This window comes from Rhincodon typus, chromosome 13 (assembly GCF_021869965.1).
Source record: "Rhincodon typus isolate 14 chromosome 13, sRhiTyp1.1, whole genome shotgun sequence".
Taxonomy (NCBI): Eukaryota; Metazoa; Chordata; class Chondrichthyes; order Orectolobiformes; family Rhincodontidae; genus Rhincodon; species Rhincodon typus.
Window position 1 is genome coordinate 16,770,818 of NC_063344.1, and position 27,623 is coordinate 16,798,440.

Below are 27,623 nucleotides of genomic sequence, written 5' to 3' on the forward strand. Positions count from 1 at the left end.
ACTATAAGAAATGCAGGAGTTGACTGTTTGGCTCCTCAAGCCTGCTCCACAGTTAAATAGGATCACAGCTGATCCAACAATATTCCTCATGTCCACTTTCCTGACTTTAACCGTAACCATTGATTTCCCTGTCTGGATGAATGTAACTCCAACAACATGGAGGAAGCTCTCCACCATTTACAACACCCCAGTGTGGTTGAATGGCACCCGAGAAGGTAGGGAAAGTGGTGAGTTGCCATCTTGAACTGCCACAGTCAATTTTCTGTAGGTACACTTACAATACCATTAGGAAGTTAGTTCCAGAATTTGACCCAGTCACATTGAAGGGATGGCGATATATTTCTAAGTAAGATGGTGAGTGTCTTGGAGGGAAACTTGTAGGTGGTAGTGTTCCCAGGTATCTGCTGCCTCGTCTTTCCAGATGGTAGTGGTTGTGGGTTTGGAGGGTGCTGTATAACAAGCCTTGGTAAATTCCTGTAGTACATCTTGTAGATGGTACGTACTACTGCTTACTGAGCATCAGTGGTGGAGGGAGAGGATGTTTGTGGATGCAGTCCTAGTCAAGTGAGTTGCTTTGTCCTGGATGGTGTCAAGCTTCTTGAGTGTTGTTGGAACTGCAATCATCCACATAGAGAGTTACAGAGTCATACAGCACATGAACAGACCCTTTGGTCCAACTTATCCATGCCAACCAGGTATCCTAAAGAGAACTGGTCCCATTTGCCTGCATTTGGCCCATATCTCTCTGCATCTTTCCTGTTCATGTACCTGTACAAATGTCTTTTAAATTTTGTGGTTGTACCCAACTCTACCACTTCCTCTGGCAGCCCATTCCATACGTGCACCACCCTCTGTATGAAAAAGTTGCCCTTCGGGTCCTTTTTAAATCTGTTCCCTCTTATCTTAAATCTATGCCCTCTTGTTATGTACTCCCCTACCCTGGGAAAAAGACCATGGCTATTCACCTTATCTCTGCCCCTCATGATTTCATAAACCTCTATAAGGTCACCCCTCATCCTCCGATGGTCCAGGGAAAAAAGACCCAGGCTATCCAGCCTCTTCTTATAACTCAAAGCTTCCAGTCCTGACAACATCCTTGTAAATTATTCCATTACCCTTTCTAGTTTAACAACATCCTTCCTATAGCAGAGCAACCAGAGGTGTACACAGTATTCCAAAAGTGGCCTCACCAATGTCCTGTACAGCCACAACACGATGTCCCAACTCCTATACTCAGTGCTCTGACTAATGAAGGAAAGCGTGCCAAATGTCGCCATCATCACCCTGCCTACCTGTGATGCCATAGTCAAGGAACTATGAACTTGCACCCCTAGGTCCTGCTGTTTAACAACACTCCCCAGCAGGGGCCTATCATTAATTGTGTAAGACCTGCCTTAGTTTGCCTTACCAAAGTGCAACACCTCACATTTATCTAAATTAAACTCCATCTACCATTTCTCAGCCCATTGGCCCATCTGATCAAAATCTCATTGTACTCTTAGAAAACCTTCACAGTCCACTGTACGACCAATTTTGGTGTCATCCGTAAATTTACTAACCATAGTTCCTATATTCTTATCCAAATCGTTGAAATAAATGACGAACAACAGTGGATCCAGAAATGATCCTTGCAGAACACTGCTGGTCACAGGCTTCCAGTTCTAATACCAACTCTCTACCACCTCCATTTGTCTTCTACCATCAAGCCAATTTTGTATCCAATTGGCTATCTCTCCCTGGATCCCATGTGATCTAATGTTACTACTCAGTCTCCAAGTTTTGGGGAGTCAGGAGGTGAGTTAGTTGTTTCAGAATTCCTAGCCTCTGACATACTCTTGTAGCCAGAGTGTTTAGACAGTTAGTTCAGTCCAGTTTCTGGTCAATGGTAACCCTCCAGGGTGTTGATTATGGGGGGGGGAGGGGTTTGGTGGTGGTAATGCCATTGAATGGCAAGGTGTGATGGGTCTGTTGTTGGAAATGGTTATTGCTTCGCACCTGTATGGTTCGAATGTTAATTTCCACTTGTCAGTCCAAACTCAGACATTGTGTGTGTCTTGCTTCTTTTGGATATAGACTGCTTCAGTATTTGAGGAGATATGAGTGGTGTTGAACATTGGGCAGTCATCAGCAAATATCCACACTTCAGCCTTATGACAAAGGGAAAGTCATTGACAAAGCAGTTAAAGATGGTTGGTTGAACTCCTGCAGAACTGTCCTCCAGTGGAGATGATTGACCTCCAACAACCACAATCAACCTCCTTGTTGCCAGGTTTCACTGCAACCAGCAGAGTTTCCTTGTGATTCATGTTGACTCCAGTTTTGCTCGGGTTTCTTGATGCCACACTCGGTCAAATACAGCCTTATTGTCATTGGCAGTTAGTCTCACCTCATCTCCGGAATTCGACTCTTTTGCTCATGCTTGATCCCAAACAGTAATGAGATCAGAAATCAGATGGTTCTGGCAGAACACAAACTGAACATCAGTGAACAGGTTATTGGTAAGTATATACTACTTGGTAGCACTATTAATTAAACCTTCCACCACCTTACTAATCGATAAGGGTCGACCCAAGGGGCACTAATTGTCTGGGTTGGATTTGTCCTGCTTTTTGACTCTAACACGTATCATGGTGATTTTCTACATTGTTTGATAAATGCCAGTGTTAAACAGTACTGGAGGAGTTTGGCTGGGTGAGCAGGAGGTTCTAGAGCACCAGTCTTCAGTATTATTCTGGGAATGTTTTCAGGGCCCGTACCCTTTGCAGTATCCAGTGCCTCCAACTAGTTCTTGATATCACATGGTGAATTGAATTGGCTGAAGACTGATATCTTTAATGTTGGGAATCACTAGAGAAGCCAAGATGGATCATTCAATCCGCACTTCTGGTTGAAGATCGCTGTGAATGCTTCAGCCTTAACTTTGCACTGACGTGCTGGGCTCTTCCATCATTGACGATGGGGAGATTTGAGGAGCTTCCTCCAGTGAATCATTTAATTGGCCAGCGCCATTCACAACGGGATGTGGCAGGACAGCAGAGCTCAGTTCTGACCCATTGGTTGTGGAATTGCTTAGCTCTGTCTATCACTTGCTGCTTATGCTGTTAGTCACACGTGTAGTCCTGTTTTGTAGCTTCACCAGGTTGACTGCTCATTTTTAACTATGCCTGGTGCTGCTTCTGGCATGCTCTCCTGCGCTGTTCATTGAACCACGGTCAATGGCTTGGCTTGATGGTAACGGTACAGTGGGGAAGATGGCTTGCCATGACATTACAGATTGGATTGGAGTACAATTCTGCTGCTGCTTATGGTCCACAACACCTCATGCATTCCTTGTCTTGAATTGTTAGATCTGTTCAAAGTTTGTTCCATTTTGCACATTGGTAGTGCCACACATGATGGAGGATTTTCTGAATGTAAAGAGAAACTTTTTTTTTCCAGAGGGCCTGTGTGGTGTTCACATTTACCAATACTATAAAGAACAGAAGCATCTGCAGCAGGCAGATTGTTGAAGATGTGGACAAGTAGCTTGGTCCCTGTTGATCTGCTGCAGACCCAAATCTAGCAACTGTGTCCTTTAGGATTTGACCAGGTCAGTCAGTAATGGTGTTGCTGAACCACGCTTAGTAGTAGATGTTGAAGATCCCCCCCAACTGTAGACCAGCGTGTCATGTCATCTGCTGGCTGGTTATGATGTTGTCAGAGATCTTGTTTTTAAGGTACAATTCTGTGAGCGTCGCTATGTCAGGATGTTGTTTGAGCAGTCTGTGAGACAGCTCTCCCATTGGCATTAGCTGCTGAGAGATGTCTCTAACCGCTGGTACAACTGAATGGCTTGCTAGTACTTTTCAGATGGCAGTTAAGAATCTGGAGTCCCATGTAGGCCAGCCCAGGTAAGGTCATCAGATTTCCTTCCCTAAAAGTCATTAGTGCACCAGGTGGCTTTTTACAACAATGGTTTCATGGGCATCATTAGACTGACTTCCAGATCTTTATTGAATTCAAATTCCACTACCTGCTCTGCTGGGATTTGATCCCATGTCCCCCAAATATTACCTGGATCTCAGGATTACTAGCCTAGCAGCAACAGTACTCGACCATCACTTCCTGATGGGAACACCACCACCAGCAAGTTCCCCTCAAAATCACATATCATCCTGGCTAGGAACTATAATACTCTTCCTTCACTGTAACTGGGTCAAAACTGTGGGGAATTCCCTCTCTAACAAAACTGTGCGTTATTATACACCATATAGACTGCAGTGGTTCAGGGCAGCAGCTCTTCACCATGTTCTCTCGTGCAATTAGGGGTGAGCAGTAGAGGCTGTCTTGTCAGTCATGCCCACATCCAATAAATGAATTAAAATAAATAAGGTCCTACTCAGAAAAGCCAGACCCAATGACCAGTTATCAGGTCAAACTGACTGTTCTGTCTCCTCAAGGGTACCTTGTGATATATGCTTACTTCCTGATAACTTGAAGCCTTAATAACTGAAGACATGGCATTCTGAGACTGAAGCAGCATATGGAAAATTGTACAGATATAATAGAACCAGGTTCAACTGAGGCAGTCAAGATGGCATTGAATGATTATTTAAATAGAAACAATGTGCAAGGTTACAGGAAAATAGGCAAGGAATTGGCTCCAAATTAAAATCTTCATAGGCGGTGCAGCCACAATGGGCTGAATAGTCACCTTCTGCACTATGAATTCTGCGATTCCATGACTAGAAGCAGCAGAGTTGTATTCAATCACAACCATATTTGTGAAAATACATCTTTGGTGTTCCCACATATTCTATTCCCATCGCCCCAATCAAAGTCGGAATGTAATGGAGGTTGGGTCATTGAACTTACTCAAGGCTGAGTGAGATAGAGTTTTGATAGACAAGGGAATCAAAGGTTATTGGGGGCAGAAGGGGAGGGGTAAGCAGACATGAAAGTGGAGCTGAGACCACAATCTGAACAATTACAATCTTACTGAATGGAGAAGCAAGCTTGACAGACCAATAGGTCTACTTCTGTTCCTAAGTTTTATGTTCCTATTATAGCAACTTCAGAAATTAATGACCAAATCTTAGCTGTTACTATACCAGCCAAAGCATGTGGTATTCTCAATGCACCACAGCTTATGGTTTCAAAGAGCTTGTTGTATGTGCTGAAATATCTGCAGTAATCAAGGGGTGCTGCATTATTAGGGCTGCTGCTCTTTGGATGAAAGTTCACATCAATGTCCCTTCTACCTGTTCATGTAGATGTTAGGACACTAATGAGATGTTACAATTGCTGTTATTGTTTTCCTGTAAACAATCTGGAGTATTTGAAGTTGCAGTTACATATTGTGATGGAAGACTGCAAGGATCTAATGAAAAGGAAACACTTGTTGATACAAGGGTGCTGGAAATTTGAAACTGTATCGCCCACAATCTCTGTACGCTAGGGGTCAATTAAAACTTTTAAGATTGACATCAATAGGTTTTAACATCAATGTTTTTACTTGTGGCTATCATGTGGTATGGATCAAAGGCAGGGGTTACGGTATAGATCAGTCATGATCTGATTAAAGACGAAACTGACTTCAGGGACTGAATTGCCCATACTTATTCCTTGATAAAATCTTTCTACTTCAGCAGTTACCTTTGCATATAAAAAAAGTTCCAAACTTCACTCCTTAATGAAACTGCTTTAATTCTAAGATGAAAACCTTTTATTCTGAATTTCCTTCACCAGGGGAAATAATTCCCTGAAATGACAGTATCAAATCTCTTAATTATTTGAAATATCTAGATTAGATTGCACTCCTCTCTAGCCCATGTCACCACACCCCCCAATACCCCCACCACAATTTCCAATCTCGGAGGAACACAGTCAGAGTTTATGCAGCTATCCACATAATTTAATCCTTTAAGAACTGCAGTCTTTCTGGTGAATTTCCACTGTGATATCCTGAGCAGCAAGTCAAGAGGAAGACAGATCTCCTGAGGAATTTGTTTAAAACAGACAAGAACCAATATCTGACCTTCCAATGTGTTCACTTTCTGTCTGGAATGGGCATGACCATTGGCCTGTTCAAAGGGTGTGATAAGTGGAATACTACAGCCTATGGGCAGATTCAGATGAACACAACACACAATTCAGAGAATGTGGTGGTGTAGTGGTAACATTTCTGGACTGGTAATCCAGAAACCCTGGTTAATGTTCTGGTGAAATTTGAAATCAAGCCAGCCAATGGTGACTGTGTAACCACTGTTGGTCATAAAAACACATCTGGTTCCTCAGTGCTGTTTAGGGAAGCAAATCTACTATACCTACATGGCCTGGCCTATATATGACTCCAGATGGACAGCAATGTGGTTGACTCTTAGCTGCGCTCTTAGCAATTAGGAATGCTGGTCCAACCAGTGACACACACATCTTGCAAATGATTTCTTTTAAGAAAAGTACTGGAGCTCATGGTGAAAGTAAACTGGGTGTTACATATGAATAATGAGCAGAAGTACACATTCAACTAACCCCCACCCCAAGACCCCATTGATAACCAATAAGATAATGGCTGATTTGCTTAGAGTCAAGAGTAATACAGCACGGAAACAGGCCCTTTGGCCCAAACTAGTCCATGCTGACCATGGTGCCCACTCAGCTAGTTACAATTTGCCTGCATTTGGTCCATAACTGTCTAAACCCTTCCCCATCCATGTACTTATCCAAATTTTTTTTTTAAATGTTGCTATTGCACCTGCCTCAACCACTTTCTCTCGCAGCCCATTCCATATATGCACCACTCTCTGCATGAAGAAGTTGCCCCTCAGGTCCTTCTTAAATCTATCCCCTCTCACCTTAAACCTATGGCCTCTATTTTCAATTCGCTATCCCTGGTAAAAAGGCTATATGCATTCGTGCTATCTATACCCTTCATGATTTTATACACCTCATTCTCCTATATTCCAAGGAGTAAAGTCCTATCCTGGCTAACCTCTCCCCATAACTCAGGCCTATTAGTTATAGCAGCATCCTTTGGAAATCTTCTTTCCACACTTTCCAGTTTAACTATATCTTTCCTATTACAGAGTGACCAAAACTGTACACAATACCCAACTGCGGCCTCACCAATGACTTATACAACTGTAACATAACATCCCAACTCCTATACTTAGTGCCTCGACCGATGAAGGCCAGCATGCTAAATGCCTTCTTCACCACTCTGTCCACCTGTGACGCCGCTTTCAATGAACTATGTACTTGTACTCCTAGGTCCCTCTGTTCCACAAAACTCCTCAGGACCTTACCATTTACTGTATAAGTCCTACCTTGGTTTGACTTTCAAAAATGCAACACCTCACACTTATCTGTATTGAATTGCATTTGCCAATCCTCAGCCCATTTCCCCATCTGATCAAGATGCCTCTAATTTTTGATAATCTTCCTTGCTATCAATGATACCTCCTAATTTTGTATCATCTACAATCTTACTAATCATGCCGTGTGCATTCATATCCAGATCATTTATGTAAATAACAAAGATACCAGCACCGACCCCTGTGACACACCACTAGTCACAAGCCTCCAGTCTGAGAAATTACCTTCAACCATCACCCTCTGCTTCCTACCATCGAGCCAATTTTGAATCCAATTAGCTAGCTCTCCCTGGATCCCATGCAACCTAACTTTCATGATTAGACTGCCATGCGGGATCTTGTCGAAGGCCTTACTAAGGTCCATATAGACAACATCTCCTGCCCTACCCTCATCCATCCTCTTGGTTACCTCTTTGAAAAACTCTAATAGATTTGTCAGACATGACTTCCCGCGCACAACTCCATGCTATCCCTAATCAGACCTCGACTATCGAAAAGTTGGTTGATCCTATCTCTCAGTATCCTCTCCAATAACTTGCCTACCATTGATGTCAAGCTCACTGGCTTGTAGTTCCCTGGCTTGTCTTTACTACCTCTCTTAAACAATGGACCAACATTAGCCATCTTCCAGTGTTCCAGAACATCACCAGTGGCTAAAGATGAAGCAAAAATCTCTGCAAGGGCCTCTGCAATTTCTTCCCTAGCCTCCCACATCGTCCGAGGATGGACTTGATCAGGCCCAGGGGATTTATCCACCTGAATGTGCTTTAAGTTTGCAAACACCTCCTCTCTGGTAATATGTATGCGGTCCAAAACATTCACACTTGTTTCCCTCATTTCCTTAGCATCCATGATTCTCTCCTGGTCTTTAAGGGGATCTGTTACTCTTAATATTGCTTTAAAACTTCCTGGTATTATCTTTAATCTTATCTGCCAGATCAATTTCATACTCTCTTTTTGCTCTTCTGACATCCCTCTTGAATGTGCTCCAGCACTTTTTATAGTCATCTAGGGATTCGCTTAAGCCCCACAGCTTAAACCAAATGTATGCCTTCTTCTTTTTCCTGACCAGAGCCTCAATATTTCCTCATAAACCAGGAATTCCCAAACCTGCCAGCTTTTCCCTTCACCCTAACAGGGACAAACTGTCCCTGGACTGTTGATATCACACTTTTCAAAGCCTCCCATTTGCAAGTCATTCCTTTTCCTTCAAACAGCCACACCCAATCAACCTCTGCTAGATCCTGCCTAATGCCCCAAAATTGGCCCTGCTCCAGTTTAGCACCTTAACCTGTGGACCTGTCCTATCTTTTTCCATAACTGTGTTAAAACTAAGAGAGTTATGGTCATTGGACCCAAAGTGGTCTCCGACTGGCACTTCAGTCACTTGCCCGATCTCATTTCCTAAGAGGGGGTCCAGTGTTGCACACTCCTGAGTAGGGCCCTCTACATATTGATTTAGGCTTCTGATTCAAATTCCACATACCAACAATAACCTTTGATTCCTCTGCCTAACAAGGATCTATCTACTACCACCTTAAAAATATTCAATGGCCCCCATCTCAACTGCTGAAAACATTCTCCTCATTTCTTCCCTAAAATAGCAACCCCCCAATTAAAACATGGCCTCTCGTCAAGTAGTCACCTACACATTAATTCCATGTTCCACCTTGTCGAAACCATTCTGGATCTTGTAATCTTCAATCAAGTCAACCCTTACTCTTCCAAACTCCAATGGAAATAAACTCAGCCTGCCCAACCTTTCCTCACAACTCATTCCTTCCACATATAAATAAAGCTCCTCTGAACCACATCCCATGCATTCACATTCATCCTTAAGTAAGGAGATCGAAACTGTACATAGCATTCAAGATATGGTCTCATCAATGCCATGCATAACTGAATTACTTTTGTGTTCACTTGGGCATGATTTTGTTGATTATCCCTTACTCCTGAAATCAGAAAGTTATAAGTTTGTGTCCCATTCCAGAGATTCAAACACATCAGTTGAGGTAACATATCCAGTACAGCGTTAGGGGAGTTGCAATCTTTTAAACAGAGCTGCCCCTCTCAGAGGGATATAAAATATCCCATGACATTAATTTAAGGAACTTTTCCCCAGCCTTTAATCCTCAACCAGAATTACAGATGCCAATTATTTGTTCATTATTGGGAGTTGGTGTGTATAAATTGACTGCTGCATTTCTAAAAGTATTTCTTTGACTGTACAACATTTTGGTAGAGATGGTGAAAGGTGCCATATAAATGTGGTTGATAAAAGGGAATTGGACTCACAGAGAGTCAGCATGGACACAATGGACTATCACACAAGCTAATGGCAGCTCTGTAACAAGACTATGACCATGACCATGAACAAGCAATGTGGAACTGAGTCTTAACCCTTGTCTAGTCCACTAAGATCTCTCAATAAGATCACTGGATTCTCTGGAATAATCCACAGATTGTTTTACGGATGCCTATTGGAAGGTTAGATTTCAGTTGGACCAATCTATAAACAATCAAGGACATGCTTGAGTTTGCAGTTTTAGAATTCAGGCTTGATCAGACATGAGACATTTCACCTGGTTCCATTCCAGTGTCAGGGTATATTCCAAATATAGATTTGGTCTGTTTTGCATCATCAGTGTTACTTATCAAGCAGAATCATTATGCATCATTTCTACAATTGTGTTTAATTCATTCATACATTGCAGACATTACTGATAAGGCCAGAATTTACTGGTTATCCCTACTTGCCCATTGAGAACATTGTGGTTATTCTATGTTCGGTAATGCCAACCACTACCAGCATGTGGTCGGGATAATTCACTGCTATGATCCTCTTTCATAGAATCATAGAAGGAGCAGGAGGAGGCAATTCAGCCCTTCGAGCCTGCTGTGCCATTCTTCATGATGATTGCTTGTCCAACTCAATACCACCTGCTTACCTTCAGCAACTGGTGCACAAGGACACCCAGGTCCCACTGTACACTCCCCTCCTAATTTACAGCCATTTAGGTAGTAATCTGCATTCTTGTTTTTGCTTCTGATATTTCCTTTACTGGATCTAAAGATCTATATAGTTTACAGTGAGACAGGAAAACCATGAATGAGTCTTCATGAGAAGAGGCTCTTGTCTTAAACATGATGTAGTTTATTGCATAATAGGCATCATTTACAAGTTAGACATTATTGCTAAGGCTATCAGGATACCTGCGGACAGTGGTCTTGTCCTACCAAGATCTTAAGACATCTGCCTTTACTCAATTTCTTATGACATTAGATTGGGTGAACATAAACATGGTATCTAACATTTACCCCTTTAGAAGCATTGCTTTATACAACAGAAGTAAACCAATTTGAATTACTGTAGTCCATGTTTGATGAAGGGACTTCCATAGTGTGGGTGGGCAGCAAGACCCAGAACTTTGACTGAACAAAGATGGAGGAATGATGATATACGTCAAAGCTGCAATGATATGTAACTTGGAAGGTACATGCATGTGGTGGTATTCCCAAGCATTAAAATGTAATATTTGAAGTTTGCAGATGACACAAAACTAGATGGAAATATGAATTGTGAGGAGAATGCCCCAGAGAGCAGTGGAGGCAGAATCAATCAACAGGTTCAAGAAAGAAATAAATATGTTTCTGTTGAAAAGCAAGATAGAGCTGTCGGGAGCAGGCAGGAAAGTGGAGTTGACACCAGGATAATATCAGCCATGATCATGCTAAATGGCTCAAAGGGCTGAATTACATACTCCTGCTCCTAATTCCTGGGTCCCTATGATGCAAAGAGGCTCCCAGGGAATTTAACAGACTGTGTGAGTGGACAATACCCTGGCATTTGGATTATAATTGAATAAGTATGGAGCTATCCACCTTGCTAGGTGGAATTGAGGTGCAAAGTATTCTTTGAATGGTGAGAGAAATGTGAAGTATTGATAGCCGATGGGACCTGGGTGTCCTTGTTCTTAAATCATTGAAAGCTACCATATATGTGCAGCAAACAAATCAGAAGGCAAATGACATGTTGGCCTTTATCAGAAGAGGATTTGAGTACAGGAGCAAAGATGTCTTGTTCCAATTGTTTAGGACCTTGTTCAGACTGCACTTGGGATACTGTGTGCAGTTCAGTTCCCTTGTCTAAGAAAGGATATACCTGCCATAGAGGTAGTACAACTGATGTTCACCAGATTAATCCCTAGAATAGCCAGACTGTGTCACGTTGGAATTATTTATGGACTATGTAAAAAAAAATTGGAGGATATCAAACTTTTGAACATTTTCTGGTTTTAACAGGATTTTTCTTACAAAGAATTTGATGGGAACCCATGTGTTTTCTTGGAAAAGAATTCAACAGTTTACTGTCAGCTGTGATACACCTGCTGATTACAGAATGTCAAGTGGCTTTGCAAAAATAACCAAGCAAAGCTTTTACATGGACAAGCTGTTAGCAATTTGACTTTCACAACAAGAAACCCTATGCACAGTGAGAATTCATCAAATACTATCCTTTGTTTGTCACACCATTGGCCAATTAGGGTGAGTTTCAATTATCAAATACCTTTTTAAAATATCATTTCTGCAATATCATTTATTTGTGGTAGTGTGACTGTTTGGGATTGATAGTGGATATAATTCCAATTTCAGATTTTGGCTCAAGTGCTAACCAGTTTTGCCACTTGTCAGAAATTGTAAAAATAATAAATGGATAATTTTGAGTTCACTAATGAAAACTGATCAAATCTTTGGCATTCTCTACCATGCAGGGTGATGGAAAATAATTCATTATGTTCAAGACAGAGATTGATAGATTTCTATTTATTAGTCAGAACAGTGATGTGGGTATAGTGTGGCAAATTGGCATTGAGGCAGATGATTGGCCATGATCTAGAACAGGCTGAAGGGACTGAAAGGCCTATTCCTACTCCTATGTTTCTCCACATCTGCTTCCAGGGAGTAGAAATGACAGGTTTTGGAGCTATAAATGCAATCTAAGAATTTCATAGAAATCTCAGCAATCACCAATAACATAACTCTCGCAGGTAAATCTGTAGACTAGGGCAGTGTCTCAGTCTCTCATAGGATCTTGCAAAATACCAGCCATTCATATTGCCTCTGTCAGCACTTTGGAAGAACTATTCAATTTGTTCCAGCGCCTTATTTCTTCCCCAGAGCTATACACATTTTTCCTTTTCAAGTATTTATTCAATTCCCTTTGAAAATCACTATTGAATTAGCTTCCACCATAATTATACAGAATAAATTCCAGATCACAATTCATTGCATAAAGGAAACTTCTCATCTATTTCTCATCCAGAGATTTTCCAATTATCTGAAGTCTGTGCCCATTAGTTACTGGCCCACCTGCCGGTACAAAAGAGTGTGTATATCCCCTCTTATCAAACATTTCAGTTTCAATTTAAACATTCTCTGCTATAATTAGAACAATCCCAGCCTTTGTGCTCTCCCAGCATATATGAAGTCCCTCAACCATGGTTGGGAAGTAATTTCTACATCCCCCCCGCCGCCTTTTCCCATCAGTTTATTCGCCACCTTCTCTTTTGAAGATATTAATTCCTCAACATTCACACATAGTCATTATTTATATCTGTCCCTTTCAGGGACATTCAATCCCATTTTCATTCAATACTTCAATCACAAACAAGAATCTTAAACAAAAACATTTATATAAGTATGAGGGGATAGATACCTGGCCATGAACAATGGGGAAATTAGCCTAAAATATTTGGCAGTAAATAGGAGAAAAAATTTAAATGAACAATTCAAGACATTCAACAAAAGTACATTATATTCAAAACCAAAATTTTAACGAGAAAGATGCACCTGTGGCTTAGTAAGAAAGTTGAGGATTGTATTGTATAGAAGATTATAATGTTACAAAGAATTTATAAATCTGAGGATATATAAGCATTTTAGAAACCAGCAAAAGGCCACCCAAGACAAGTTGCACAACAGAAATACACAATAACCTGGGAGACAATGAGTAAGCAAATCAAAGTGATTAATATTCACAGAGAAATGTGTTGGAGAAATTTTAGGGCTAAAATTTGACATCCTCAGGATCTGGTGACGTACACCCTATGATTCTAAAACAGATAATAGATACACTGGTAATGATTTTCCAAAATTCTTGATCAGTTCCAGCAGATAGAAAGTTAGCAAATATGACACTGCCAATGAAGAATGGAGGGAAGAGTGAACACATTAAACTACAGAGATAGTAGGAACTGCAGATGCTGGAGAATCCGAGACAAGGTGCAGGTCTGCTGGTCTGATATCAGACATTGCAGAAGTCCTGGAATCTATTAGTAAAGCAGAATAACTGTACACTTGGAAAAACAAAGATTAGAACAAGTGGAAACACTGCCCTAAAGGCATGAGTTAGGTATGGAGTTAGAAAATGTTAGAAAACCTGGGTGCCCAGAATATTATCTGGGTGTCTGGATTAACAGTCCAGTGATAATACCACTAGGCCATTGCCTCCCCTCATGTATGTATTTGAACATTCATACTTTTCAAATCTCTCCAGTGTATAAAACCTGTGCATCCACACCTGGGAAAGATGGTGCTGGTACAACTGGTGTCTTCTCACCCCTAACACATCCTTATAGTTTATTTGCCTATGCCAAGATTTAAAAAATGGACATTGACATTTCAGTTTTATTGCAGGTAGTTGATTTAACAAACAACATACAGTTACCAGCTTCTAAACACACAGCATCTGGTATGCTTTTATCAAAATAAAAAAAAACTGCTTATAAATTTTTTTAAAGCCACTTAATGTTTTCTATATATTCAGTCAAAAAAAAATCATTCTCTTGTGAACAGTTTATGAGGCTGAAGGTTTTCTCCTTCAGAAAATTTGCAACTGGGTGAACTAAATAGTAGAGAAACATTTGAGTGATTAATGATGCAGTTTATTTATGAAAACCTATGTTCATTAAGCCCAGATACTGTCAAATAGGAACAGCATACTATCGAATCATTTTATACTTTTAGTACATGGGAGGAAAACCATTTGGGAAAATGTGCATTTGCAGCCTGTGACTTTCCATTTGTTGGTAATTTTGATAACAAAACATTTACTCAGTCTTCAAACTAGGAAGAGATTGTATTGATAATGGAGAGAATAATGATGATGGAGTAATACCAGAAGCTGTAAAGACTCTAAATGAGTCAGGTGATGGTGGGAAACATATGAGAGAGGCCTACATGTTCCAAACAAGGTAGGAGGTCCAGTTCCAATTTTCTTTTCACACTGTCCATCCAACGCACAGGTGATTCACCCAGAGTTCTTCCAATAATGTGTGTAGCCCTTCCTTCACCTATAGCAAGTGTGCTCCATAAACATTTCAAATCCTAATGGAGCCGAGGATCATTCTTCTCAGAATTGTGCTTCTCCTTTCAGGATTGTATAGCCCTTTCCTCCCTTTAGTTCTTCTTTGATACTGTATAGGAATCAGCCTGCAATTCTCTATTTACAACACTTCCAGGTGTGTCAGACACAGCATTTGTAATATGGTCTTATTCGGTCACTACAATAGTGTCCAACCTGCTTTCAGGATTCCAAAAAGACGCGTAATGTTGACATTGAGTTATTTCTGCATGTTCAGAACAACATTTATTTGTGTAACTTAATAAATATTTCCAATCACTTCAAAAATAGCAAAGCAAAATTTGACATCAAGTCCCAAGGGCCCACAGCCAAAAGCTTGAACATACAGCCAGGTTCTAAGTACAGTTTTAATGAAGGAAAAGGGAGGTTGAGAGTCTTAATGAGGGAACTTCAGAGCTGAAAAATAACCATCAATGGTGCAACCATTAAAAATGGCATGTCAAGATGCCTAATGATATGATATCTCATTGGGTTGTAGAGCTGGAGATTAGAGACAGGAGCAGACAAGGTCACAGAGGGATCAGAAAATAAAGAATTTTTAAAATTATGGCATTGTTTGACCGGGAGCCAATACAATTCAGTGAGCACAGACAATGGATAAACAGCACTTGGAGAGAGTTATGATATGCACAAGCGTTTCAGATGACCACAAATTTAGGAAAACGTAGGCCAAGCAGGAATGGGTTGGAAATAAAAAAAATTACATAGATGGGTGTGGTAAATGTGATGAAGGTAGTAAGAATGTGAGTGGAAGCTCATTACAAGGTCAAATATGACAGCACGATAGTGAACAGTCTGTTTCAGTCTCGGACAGATACTTAGAAGAGGGAAAGTCAATAACATGTAATGGAGTTTGTGGCAGGGACCAAAAACAATGGTTTTAGTCTCCTCCATATGGAATCAGAGAAAATTTCTGCTGATTTAATACTGCATGTCAGATAAGCAGTCTGATAATCTACAGGCAATGGTGAGCTTGACAGTAGTTGTGGTGAAGATGTCTGCAGTACATGTGAAAATTAACATCGTGAAAGGTAGACACAGAGCACATTACCTGCACTTGAATGGAAGTAAAACTTAAAATTAATAAAACGGAGTATATCAGTAAGCTCCCTTGGGAAATGATAGAAACAGTTCCTACTGATTCATGTAAATGCAAAGTAGATAAATATTGGGATCCATTATCTGAGTAATTTGGGACATTATGTGTGCTGATGCAGTGGGCCTTGAAAGAACCATAACTTTGTACCTCCTGTTCCCAAGGCTGATTCCACCACAGACAGTTCCTAACTCATGTCTGGGTCTATTGCCTCCTATTGAACAATTTTAGCAATTAATCTCTATCAATAACTTCATTATTTTTGTATCAGGCAATGGCCAGAGTCACAGACCGTGAACAAGAAAGACCTTGCTCCATTTTTTATCTAGCTCTTCCGGATTTGTGGCTGTACCAATTTGATTCAGAGCACAACATTCAAGGTTTTAAAATGGATTCATCAGCAACTAGAACAGAGATATCTAACAATGGAAGTAGAAAGGAGAACAGGCAGGCTTCAGAAAGGGAAATTAACATACTTGATCTTTCACAAGAGGCTTTATACTAACTGATAACTGGGATAATCCTTAAATCTCTGAATAATCAACTTTCAAATATAAAGCTCCCTTTCCCAAGGCATTTCATATGTAGAGTTTATGACATAGATTGCATTTTGTAAATCAGTTTTTACTCTATGCATTGCAAGCTTTAGCGAGCCTGAGAATGGTTCTTTGAGAGAAGATAGCATAAGCCTCAAATAGGAAGTCATTCCATTCATTGTGAAGAAAGGTCACTCAATGCCATTAGACGTCTTCCTCTAGAGACACAGTAGAGAATCAGGAAGCTTCACTCCAAGTCAGTATGGTGATGTGTAGAGAAATAATTTACATTCTCAAAGACCGAGAGAGGAGATGACACATTGCTTAGTCATAAATTGGACAACAATATTCTAATAACAGGCAGGGAACAGAGACCGCTGAATCACAAAGATGCTGTTTCCGAATGTGAAGTGACGATTCATCTGGTCACATTAAAAGGAAAAGATTTGCATTGATCTAACAATTTTCATGATCTCAGGATGTCTGAAAGTGATTGAATGGTCAAAACAGACTTGGAGGTGAGACCTCACCCAATAGTTTGCAATGTAGCAATTGAGTGTATTGAAAAAATAGCCAACAAAACAATTTCAGAGGAGAGTTACGGATTTCAGAGCTGCTACATTCTCTGCTATGCCATGACCATTAATTTATTTTTTCTAAATTAACCTGCCCAGGGATATAATGACACAGTTCTGGAGCAGGTTGGCCTACCACTGCATCTGACTGGTGCCCTCATCTACACTTTAACATTTAAATCCAAATTAGTTTCAGGAGCAGCCTGGTATATTGATTAATCTCCCCTGTCCTCAATGGCTGCCACAATGCTTACATATGTAAAGGTTTTCTGCACTTCAGTTTGATGTGCCAAAAAAAAAACTGCTTTGAGAGATGATGGTAAAGGAATTAAAAAAAAAATCTGGGCAAGGGCCAACTGGATCTCAAACCCTTTAAAATGGTTTTTTTTTTTTTTAAACATGCTTGGGAGTTGTTGCCAATTTCTATATGCATTTGCTCCTCTGAGATTTGAATGTTTGTTTCATTGCTGCATACAGACCGTACAGAGCTCGATTCCTAAAAACTCAGTGCACTCTTAGTCTCAGCTATAACCCAATACTTGCTTCAAGAACCTTGTTTCCAGACTTAAATTATCCCATTTCCAGCACCCCACTTCACAGCTGAGTTTCATGAATCTGGTTCAAAAAGACACCCCCAAGATGACTGCTGTTCTGTGCAGATGACAGCAAGCTAGCCATATGCTCAAGGATGCCAGCACTTCTCTGAAGTAGAAGCACCTTTTAATTGATACTGACAAAGCCAGCTCTTCCCTGTTCGAGCTCTGCTGTAATAGAAAACAGCTGCATGAATTATGATTATTCATTAACACTTAACTTCATTACACTGAACTCAGCTCTGTAAACCCAAACATCCTGTTTATCATTCTTTTGCCAACAATTGAAGGCAACTGAGCAAAACACTGCAACGTTTCTTCATATTGATATTTTTTGACCAATTCTCCCCCATTCCTGTATCCTCCACGTTAAAGCCTTCACTAATTTTAATGAAGTCATCGACTTTGAGTTAATGCTTTCTTACTGCAGATACTGCTAGACCTGTTGGCTACTTCCAGCACTTTTTGTTTTTAATTCAGATTTATAGCACCTACATTACTTTGCTTTTATTTCAAAAAGCTGGCAGTTGGGGTGCAGTGTGCATAGGTAACCACCTCAATGTCAGGATACAGCTCTCGCAGGAGCTGGATCTTTGGTTGGCTACATGTTTGTGTGGCGATTATAGGTTCCACAGGTACCGGATACATGGTGACATGGGTCCCACTTCTCATGGCTCAAGCCTAGCATATGGGCTCCCATTGACCCCAGCTCCACGGTGGGGTAACTAAAAACTAAGCAGCTGAAACCCCATCTAACATTGTGTTCGTTGCACGTTAGTACAGGAAATTATTAGAATCTATCATTATCAGTGGACTTACCGAAAGCCCTGAAATCTTTTAGCTTATCAGAGAATATATGTTTACTTGACAAAGCTCAGGTAATTTAATCAATTAGTGGCTGGGGAGAATGTCTATGAATGTTATTTACAAGGATTTTAAGAAAGCATGTGATGAAGTCAACTAACAGTCTCTTCAGAGAGAATGTGAAGCGTACAGAATTCAAGGAAAATTCTTGACCCAGTGGGGAAATTTGGCTGCAGAGGCAACAAAATTGGAACAATAGGCAGGTACTCAAAATGGCAGGATGGATAGGACTGCAGATGTCCTCCGGAGTCTCTACTGAGGTCTCGATGTGTACAATCTTTGGTAATTGTGCTACTGTATTTACCTAAAGAAGAAAAACTTGTAGACACCGGTTCACAAATACACACAGCAAAGTTACAACACAACTGCATCAGTTGATAAAATGTCAGAATTAAAATCAAGACTCAACCCTCCAAAAAATTCTCAAAAGGAGCCCTCAAATAAAAATGTTTTCAGCCCTGCATGAACAATTAATTTAGCAGCTTCTGTGCTGTTCTGGGATCCATTTGCTCAGCCCAGACTGGAAGATCTATTATGGTTCTTTATCACTGAGGCAATGAAAAGGGTGTTAACTATTGAAAAAAGTTATGATTGCGGTATCTCCAAATATATCAGCCAAGTTACAGTCTGTGGCGCAATACAGCATGGCTAGCAGTGTTGTCTCACAGCACCAGGGACCTAGGTTCGGTTCCACCCTGTGGAGTTTGTGTGGAATTTGAAAATTCTTCCTGTGCCTGTGTGGGTTTCCTCCAGGTGCTCCGGTTTCCTCCCACAGTCCAAAGTTCAGCAGGCTAGGTGGTTTGGCCATGCTAAATTGCCCATAGCGTCCAAAGATGTGTAGGTTAGGTAGGATATGCAGGGTTACAGGGATTGGGTGGATGCTATTTGGATGGCCTGCTTTCACACTGTAGGGATTCTATGATAATATACCCATGGCTTGGTTTGACCACATATACATGGAAACTTTGCAATAGTCATACTCCACTTTACTGTTAAGGATGACTGGAGTAATATAGGGCCACAGGAAATTCAGGAAAAGGAAGGTTGCCATCCTGACACCCCAGTCTGCCCTTCTTGGTATGCAAAACCCTCCTTAAATCTGCCTTGTGCCTGCTTTGAATCTCTCAGCATTATAAGTAGAGGGAGACAGTTATTCACAAAGCTATTTCCCTTCAGGGAATGTTGGAAGATGAATGATTCCCTGAACAATGCAGTTTTATTCTCCACTCAGTAACGAGTACAGTGAGATATTTCCAAAAGAGCTACAGTGAGATATTTCCAAAAGAGCACCAGTGAGGGGCTTTCAATTTAAAATCCCCACCTCCCCACCCTGCAAAAAACCTGGTCAAATTTTCTTTCAATTAAATTAATTCTTATGTTCCTCAAAGTAAGGGATGATCCTGCCAGGAATAGAACACTTTTTTGTAGCTACTAGTAGCAGCCAACACACACAAGTTAGGTATAGTGTGGCACAAAGTTCCCTAAAACAATCTGAATTAGGTACAATGTGTTAAGCAAGTTTACTTAATTTAGTCTTGTCAAGTACTTTCAACACTGCTGAAAGCAAACTACACAGTCCTCATCAAACACTCCCAGGGAGGTACAGCACAGAGTAAAGCTTCCTCTACACTCTCCACATCAAACACTTCCAGGGAGGTACAAGCACAGGGTTAGATGCAAAGTGAACTTTTACAATGTGATAATGTGTTCCATCCCTTCATCACGGTCATACTTTATGTTTTACAGTTTCTACACCAGCCAGGTTGTGACTTCCCTGAACAAGCTGCTGAAGCTGGTTCTGAGTGAGAGGACATTTTGTGGTGTGAACTCATCCTAACTAAGAGTAGTCCAAACCCATTCCATGGACAGCCCCAAGGACTGAGCAGGGTGCAGTGACTTTGATCCCATGAATCTGTTTTACAATTTAAACAAAGGTGTCCAGTGTGAGAGATCACACCAGTTTTAAAATGTTTCCAAAGGACAAAAATTAGCAGCCAAAGACCATTCCCATCCTGATAAGAGCCTTTCACACCTATCAATTCTTTCACTCGTCGCAACAGACCAAAACGATTTTCAATTCTGGTCGACCTGACGATGCACTGAGCACTCAGCAATGCTTAAATTTATGAAAGGTCCCCATGACTTGGCGCAATGCGTTAATTCTCCTCCTCAGATGATTCCACCTCAGCCTCTTCAAGCCACTTAATGAACTTCTGCAGCTGAAGAACAAAAGAGCCAGTTAGAGTGTTGTGAATGTGCAAAGCCCATACAGCAGCAATCCCAGGCTATTTACAAAATGTTTGCTGTGCATAGCATAGACAGCTCTCCTTATTGCAATGAACCACCCACATCACATCTCAGAATGAATGGATCTGTTTTACATAGTATCAGCCCAGTGTTATTATTCAAGATCGGATTGTTCATTATCTGTCAGAGGCCACAAAGTATTCCAAACTCTAATAGTTACCTTCATGGCTGGTTTCAGATGCCATTATCAAAACTGAAGAAAGGTTCATTTTATTTCTGGCCTGTTTACCTTTCTTCTTCCTTTCTTCCTTGCCAAGATGCTAACTCAAAGCCCTTTCCTCCTTGAAGGTGGTGACTCAGCTCCTCCTACCCACTGAACACTGACTCATGTCTCCATCTACCCTGAAAGTGCTGATTTGGTATGGGCTAGTGGCCGCAGGGAAACTGTGAGCATGTTTGGCTAATGGTTGCGTGGATATTGCAAGTACTGTGAGTCAATGGCTACAGAAATATTCAGAGTTCCAGACTAATGGTTGAAGGAAAACTATGAGTATTTTTGACTAATGGCTACAGAAATATTGCAAGTGTATCAAATCCCAAAATGAATAGCTGTTTTATGTAATATCAGCCTGGACTTATTATTCAAAATCAGATTGCTCTATCTGCACGAGGCCACAGAAGAATTACTAACACCAGAAGTTACCTTAATGGCTGTTGTAGGGAATCAGTGAGGCTAATGGCTGTAAGGATATTGCAAGCACTCCTGCATCTCATCTAAATGGTAAGTCTTCATGAATGAGCCCAAGTAGCATAACCAATCTAGTGAACCATAGTAAGCTTCACAGCCAAACTCAATTCTACCCTCACCTGACGACAACATATATGGATTTGTAGCAAGGCTTGGGATAGTACTCAGGATTGAGAATGTCAGAAGTTCCTGTTATGGCCAATGGTGGTCCCTCCAACCGAGATTAAATCAATGACAACCAGAGACAGCTGGCAGCATGGTGCCTCAGCAGTTAGCACTGCTGCCCCACAGCACCAGGGACCTAGGTTTGATTCCACCCACAGGCAACTGTCTGTGTGGAGTTTGCACATTCTCCCAGTGTCTGTGTGTGTTTCCTCCAGGTCCTCCGGTCTCCTCCCACAGTCCAAAGATACGCAGGTGAGGTCAACTGGCTAGGCTAAATTGTCAGGCAGTGTGCAGGCTAGGTGGGTTAACTATGGTAAATGTGGTGTTATGGGAATGGGTTGGATGCTCCTCAGAGGGTCATTGCAAGACTCAATGGGCCGAGTGGCCTCTAACTGCACTGTAGGGATTCTATGATTCCAGTGACCTTCTGGTTAGTGGACTAATGGTCATGTGCTGCCTTGACAAAATACTTTAATACAATAGGAATAAGAAAAACAACTGCATTCAGGGGAAACAAAAACACTCATTCCTTAAATTAGGTAGCAGAGAAAAACTTAAACACAACATAATTACCACACAGCTTGAAGACCTTGTTAACACAAAACATGGGTTTCCAGAGAGTGGGAGACACTGTTTCGAATGGCAGAAGGGTCAGTAATCGGAGGACACAAGACAGGTTGGGAAAAGTTAAACTGTTCTTTCTGGTACATAGAAAATTAAATGGTGGCCAAAATCAACTATTGCAGGTTTTGATAAAGTAGATGGAGAAAAAAAAACTAATTCCCATGATGAGTGGGTCAATCAACAAGAGGTTACACATTTAGAAACCACTGGCAAAAGATCTCAAGGGATGAGGTGAAGTTATTTCAAAGGGAAATCAGAATCTGAAAAGGCAGTGAGAACAGATTCCATGAATAATGTTGAAAGGAACTTTGACTGCCATTAGCGTGGACAATAAGCACAAGTGTGGAACCGAACATGACTGCACATTTAAACAGTCCAAAAATGAGCAGTGGGCTGAACAGCCTCCTCCTGCATTGTGATTTTCTGAATTCAATAAGGTAACTGGCTAGAAAATTCATGTGATGTATGGGGAACTGCAGCATGCCTTACGGTCTGGACCTCAATCCCACAAAGGCAGTGAAGGCAGCTTCAGCTGTACCTTTCAATAAAGATATGGATAAATGTGTGACAAGGCAAACTGGAGAACAAGTAATGCATACAACTAATTGGATAGCTTTTTCAAAGAGCCAGGACAGGCACAACGGGCTGAATGACCTCCTTCTGAGCTGTGTGATTTGACCGCACAGCTTGTATAGAACTTATTGATGTAACTGGCACAGAGCCCAATGGAGGAAAGAGTGGACTCGCAGCTGTGCACTCACCCCATGATGTTTTCGAATACTTCTTCCTTTCTCTGTAGGCGCACTCTGAGAGAACCAACCAAGGATAGTTTCTTCAACCAATACTTCCAGCTGGTATAATGTCATCAGTGCCTGAACCAGACGCAGAATAAATGAATTAGCTTCCATTTTATAAGAATTTACAACTTTGTCTCCTGAAGCCCAAATAAAACTGTGCTCCCCATATCCTAACACACACATGTTCACCCTTGTTCACTGACCTACAGTGACTCCTAATTTCAACAACATTCCAAAAATTCTTACCCTTGCTTTCCAATCCCTCCGGATCTCACCACACCCTCTCTCTGTAGGCGCCTCTAGCTCCACAATTCCTCCGTGATGTCTGTACTCCTTGAATCCTGTCCTGTTGATTTTAACCACTCCTCCATAACTGGCTGAACTTCTAGCAGCTGACACAGCAAACTCTGGAATTCCCTCCATAAACATCTCTGCCTTTCTTTCCTCCTTTAGGAGGCTCCTTAAAGACCACCTATTCGACCAGGATTTTGGTCACCTAAAATCTGAAGCAGGCCAGTGAAATGTTTTGTTTGGTGATGATGATGATACACTTGGGACACTTTACCACCTTCAATGTGTTGTATTTGTTGCTTACTCTCAAAAGAACTGAAGTATTTAGACAGAGGTGCCCAAACAGCACATTTAAAAAAAAATTCTCCAAACGACTCCCTTTTGCTTGTTTGAGAGTCGTGTAATAACGAGGAGAAGGGAAAAAAAAACACTATGATCAAAAATTTTGCTCAACGTAGGATACTGAGAAACCCAAATTAAAAACAATGTCTCCAGAACTATTACCTGTCCCAATGCATAAATGAAGTGTCAGAAAGTCAAGGTGCTGTTGCTGAGATGCTTTTAGGTGCTGCTTTTAGTATATAGTTCGGAAACCACATGGAGGCTAACATCTTTTAGTGATGTATGAATCTCCACTTTACTAATACCAGTCACAATAAGACACCAGTGTTATGCAGACCATGCAACTCTCACCAGGCAGTGCTGAAATTTGGAAGGGCAGAGACTGAAATGGTCCAGCTGGGCATTTCTCAGTGCAGGTCAAGACAACGTGAGTGTTTCACAAACCCATTACTATATTTGAAAATTATCTTTTCTCTTTCCTTGACCAACTCTCCCCCCCACCTATCCTCTCACAACAGCATCAACTCTTTGCCTCGGTCACGATCCTATCACCTTTCTGACACCTTACCTGAGCTGTTATCATTTTGACTCTGCTGGAGAAGATACTGAGGGATAGGATCTATTTACATTTGGAAGAAAATGGGCTTAACAGTGATAGGCAGCATGGTTTTGTGCAGGGAACGTCATGTCTTACCAACTTGATAGAATTCTTTGAGGAAGTGACAAAGTTGATAGATGAGGGAAGGGCTGTAGATGTCATATACATGGACTTCGGTAAGGCGTTTGATAAGGTTCCCCATGGTAGGCTGATGGAGAAAGTGAAGTCGCATGGGGTCCAGGGTGTACCAGCTAGATGGATAGAGAACTGGCTGGGCAACAGGAGACAGAGAGTTGTAGTGGAAGGGAGTTTCTCAAAATGGAGAACTGTGACCAGTGGTGTGCCACAGGGATCCGTGTTGGGACCACTGTTGTTTGTAATATACATAAATGATCTGGAGGAAGGTATTGATGGTCTGATTAGCAAGTTTGCAGATGACACTAAGATTGGTGGAGTAGCAGACAGTGAAGGGGACTGTCGGAGAATGCAGCAGAATATAGATAGATTGGAGAGTTGGGCGGAGAAATGGCAGATGGAGTTCAATCCAGGCAAATGCGAGGTGATGCATTTTGGAAGATCCAATTCAAGAGCGAACTATACAGTAAATGGAAAAGCCCTGGGGAAAATTGATGCACAGAGAGATCTGGGTGTTCAGGTCCATTGTACCCTGACGGTGGCAACACAGGTCGATAGAGTGGTCAAGAAGGCATACGGCATGCTTTCATTCATCGGACAGGGTATTGAGTACAAGAGTTGGCAGGTCATGTTACAGTTGTATAGGACTTTGGTTCGACCACATTTGGAATACTGCGTACAGTTCTGGTCGCCACATTACCAAAAGGACGTGGATGCTTTGGAGAGGGTGCACAGGAGGCTCACCAGGATGTTGCCTGGTATGGAGGGCGCTAGCTACGAAGAGAGGTTGAGTAGATTAGGATTATTTACATTAGAAAGATGGAGGTTGAGGGGGGAACCTGATTGAGGTCTACAAAATCATGAGAGGTATAGACAGGGTGGATAGCAAGAAGCTTTTCCCCAGAGTGGGGGACTCCATTACTGGGGGTCACGATTTCAAGGTGAGAGGGGAAAAGTTTAAGGGAGATATGCGTGGAAAGTTCTTTATGATAAGGGTGGTGGATGCCTGGAACGTGTTGTCAGCGGAGGTGGTAGAGGAGGGCATGATAGCGTCATTTAAGATGCATCTAGACAGATACATGAATGGGCAGGGAGCAGAGGGATACAGATCCTTGGAAAATAGGCGACAGGTTTAGATAGAGGATCTGGATCGGCGCAGGCTTGGAGGGCCGAAGGGCCTGTTCCTGTGCTGTAATTTTCTTTGTTCTTTGTTGACTCTGAGCTGTGACAATGGGATGGGGCCAGTCACCAGGAAATTACAGATTCTCAAGGCAGGTTGCAGAAAGTTTGGGAGCTTATTACCTACTTAACTACCAGCCTGAAAGTGGACCCCGCTAGTTGCGGACAACAATATCACTGTCATGCAAATGGCAATACATATCTCAGCAGGATAGTCAAAGGAGAGAGTAAAACATTTTTGACACTAAACTGATCCATTCTCCACAGCAATTGGTACGATGTATCCAAGAGGTTAACAGCACCACCAAGTGGCAACAGTTAGAAGCACCAAAGCAAATGAGCAAATGAACTCTCAGTGGAGGCAGATGATTAACTCCACGCTGTACTTGTTCTGGGAGCCTTTGACAGGTCTGTAAGGGCAGCTTTTGGCATCTTCCATGGTATCCGCTATCTCCATTAAAAACATAAGAAATTGCTTTTGATGACTCAAGTTCACGCAGTGAAATAATAATGACTGCCCTGAGCCAGACAGACTGGGATCCATTAATCAGGGTTCCTGCTCCCAATCACTGACTAACCTCTGCTGAAGAGGTCATGCATATGAATGTCAGCAAGGACATATCAAAGTACGAAGAAGCTAAGCCATATTTTGCAAACCTACCCTGAAAAGGGTCACACAAAAAAATTATGAAAGGTGTGTCAGTACAGCAGACTCCTGTGTAACTGTACCTGGGCCAGTGATGACTATTCTCATGATATGGAAGGGAAAAGCAACAGAAAGGGACAACATTCTAATAATGTAGGAAATAGGGGGCAATTAGAGTTCTGACTATAAAATCCACATCAACTCTCCCAGTACAGCAATGAGGTAGTACTGCCCTGTCATTGCTAAAGAGGGTCCTGGCCCGAAACGTCAACTTTCCTGCTCCACTGATGCTGCCTGGCCTGCTGTATTTCTCCAGCTCCACACTGTGTTGTCCCTGTCAGAAGGGCTGTTAAACCTTAAACTGAGGCCCCATCTATCATGAACAAAAACAGAAGTTGCTGGAAAAGCTCAGCAGGTCTAGCAGCATCTGTGAAGTAAAATCAGAGCTAACGTTTCAGGTCCGGTGACCCTTCCTCAGAACTGATGGTAGCTAGGAAAATGATCTATATACAGAAGTGGGGGGAGGGGCTAAAGAGAGAGAAGAACAGATGGACAGACAAAGGAATTGATAACGATCTGGTTAGGAGGGTGAATAGCTGTTAATGGAGACTGTTAGCGGCTAACAATAAGGTAGTGTGTAATGGCAGGCTATGAGATAACAAGACCTGGTGTGTGGGGTAGGGGGCTGGGACATGGGAGAGTTCAGACCTTAAAACTATTAAACTCAATATTGAATCAGAGATAGTAGGAACTGCAGATGCTGGAGAATCCGAGACAACAAGGTGCAGGGCTGGATGAACACAGCAGGCCAAGCAGCATCATAGGAGCAGACAGGCTGACGTTTCAGGCCTAGACCCTTCATCAGAAAAGGGGGAGGGGAAAGGGGTTCTGAAATAAATAGGGAGAGAGTGGGAGGCGGATAGAAGAGGGATAGAGGAGAGGATAGGTGGAGAGGAAACAAACAGGTCGAAGAGGCGGGGATGGAGCCAGTAAAGGTGAGTGTAGGTAGGGAGTTAGGAAGGGGATAGGTCAGTCCAGGGAGGACGGGCAGGTCAAGGGGGCGGGATGAGGTTAGTAGGTAGGAGATGGGGGTGCGGCTTGAGGTGGGAGGAGGGGATAGGTGGGAGGAAGAACAGGTTAGGGAGGCAGGGACGAGCTGGACTGGTTTTGGGATGCGGTAGGGGGAGGGGAGATTTTGAAACTTGTGAAATCCACATTGATACCATTGGGCTGCAGGGTTCCCAAGCGGAATATGAGTTGCTGTTCCTGCAACCTTCGGGTGGCATCGTTGTGGCACTGCAGGAGGCCCAGGATGGACATGTCGTCTGAGGAATGGGAGGGGGAGTTGAAATGGTTCGCGACTGGGAGGTGCAGTTGTTTATTGCGAACCGAGCGTAGGTGTTCTGCAAAGC

General features: G+C 41.9%; 1 protein-coding gene across 1 annotated transcript in view; it reads right to left on the bottom strand.

The window, feature by feature from the left end:
• Nucleotides 1-14,279: 14,279 nt before the first annotated feature.
• Nucleotides 14,280-27,623, bottom strand: part of LOC125484630 (translation initiation factor eIF-2B subunit epsilon) — an 18,936-nt gene continuing 5,592 nt past the window's right edge. The window contains exons 3-4 of the mRNA XM_048604104.1: nt 22,985-23,095; nt 14,280-20,658 (exon numbers count right to left, since the gene is read on the bottom strand). Of these exons, the coding sequence (XP_048460061.1) occupies nt 20,596-20,658; nt 22,985-23,095 (174 nt within the window). The 3' untranslated portion in view covers nt 14,280-20,595. The remainder of the gene's footprint in view (nt 20,659-22,984; nt 23,096-27,623) is intronic.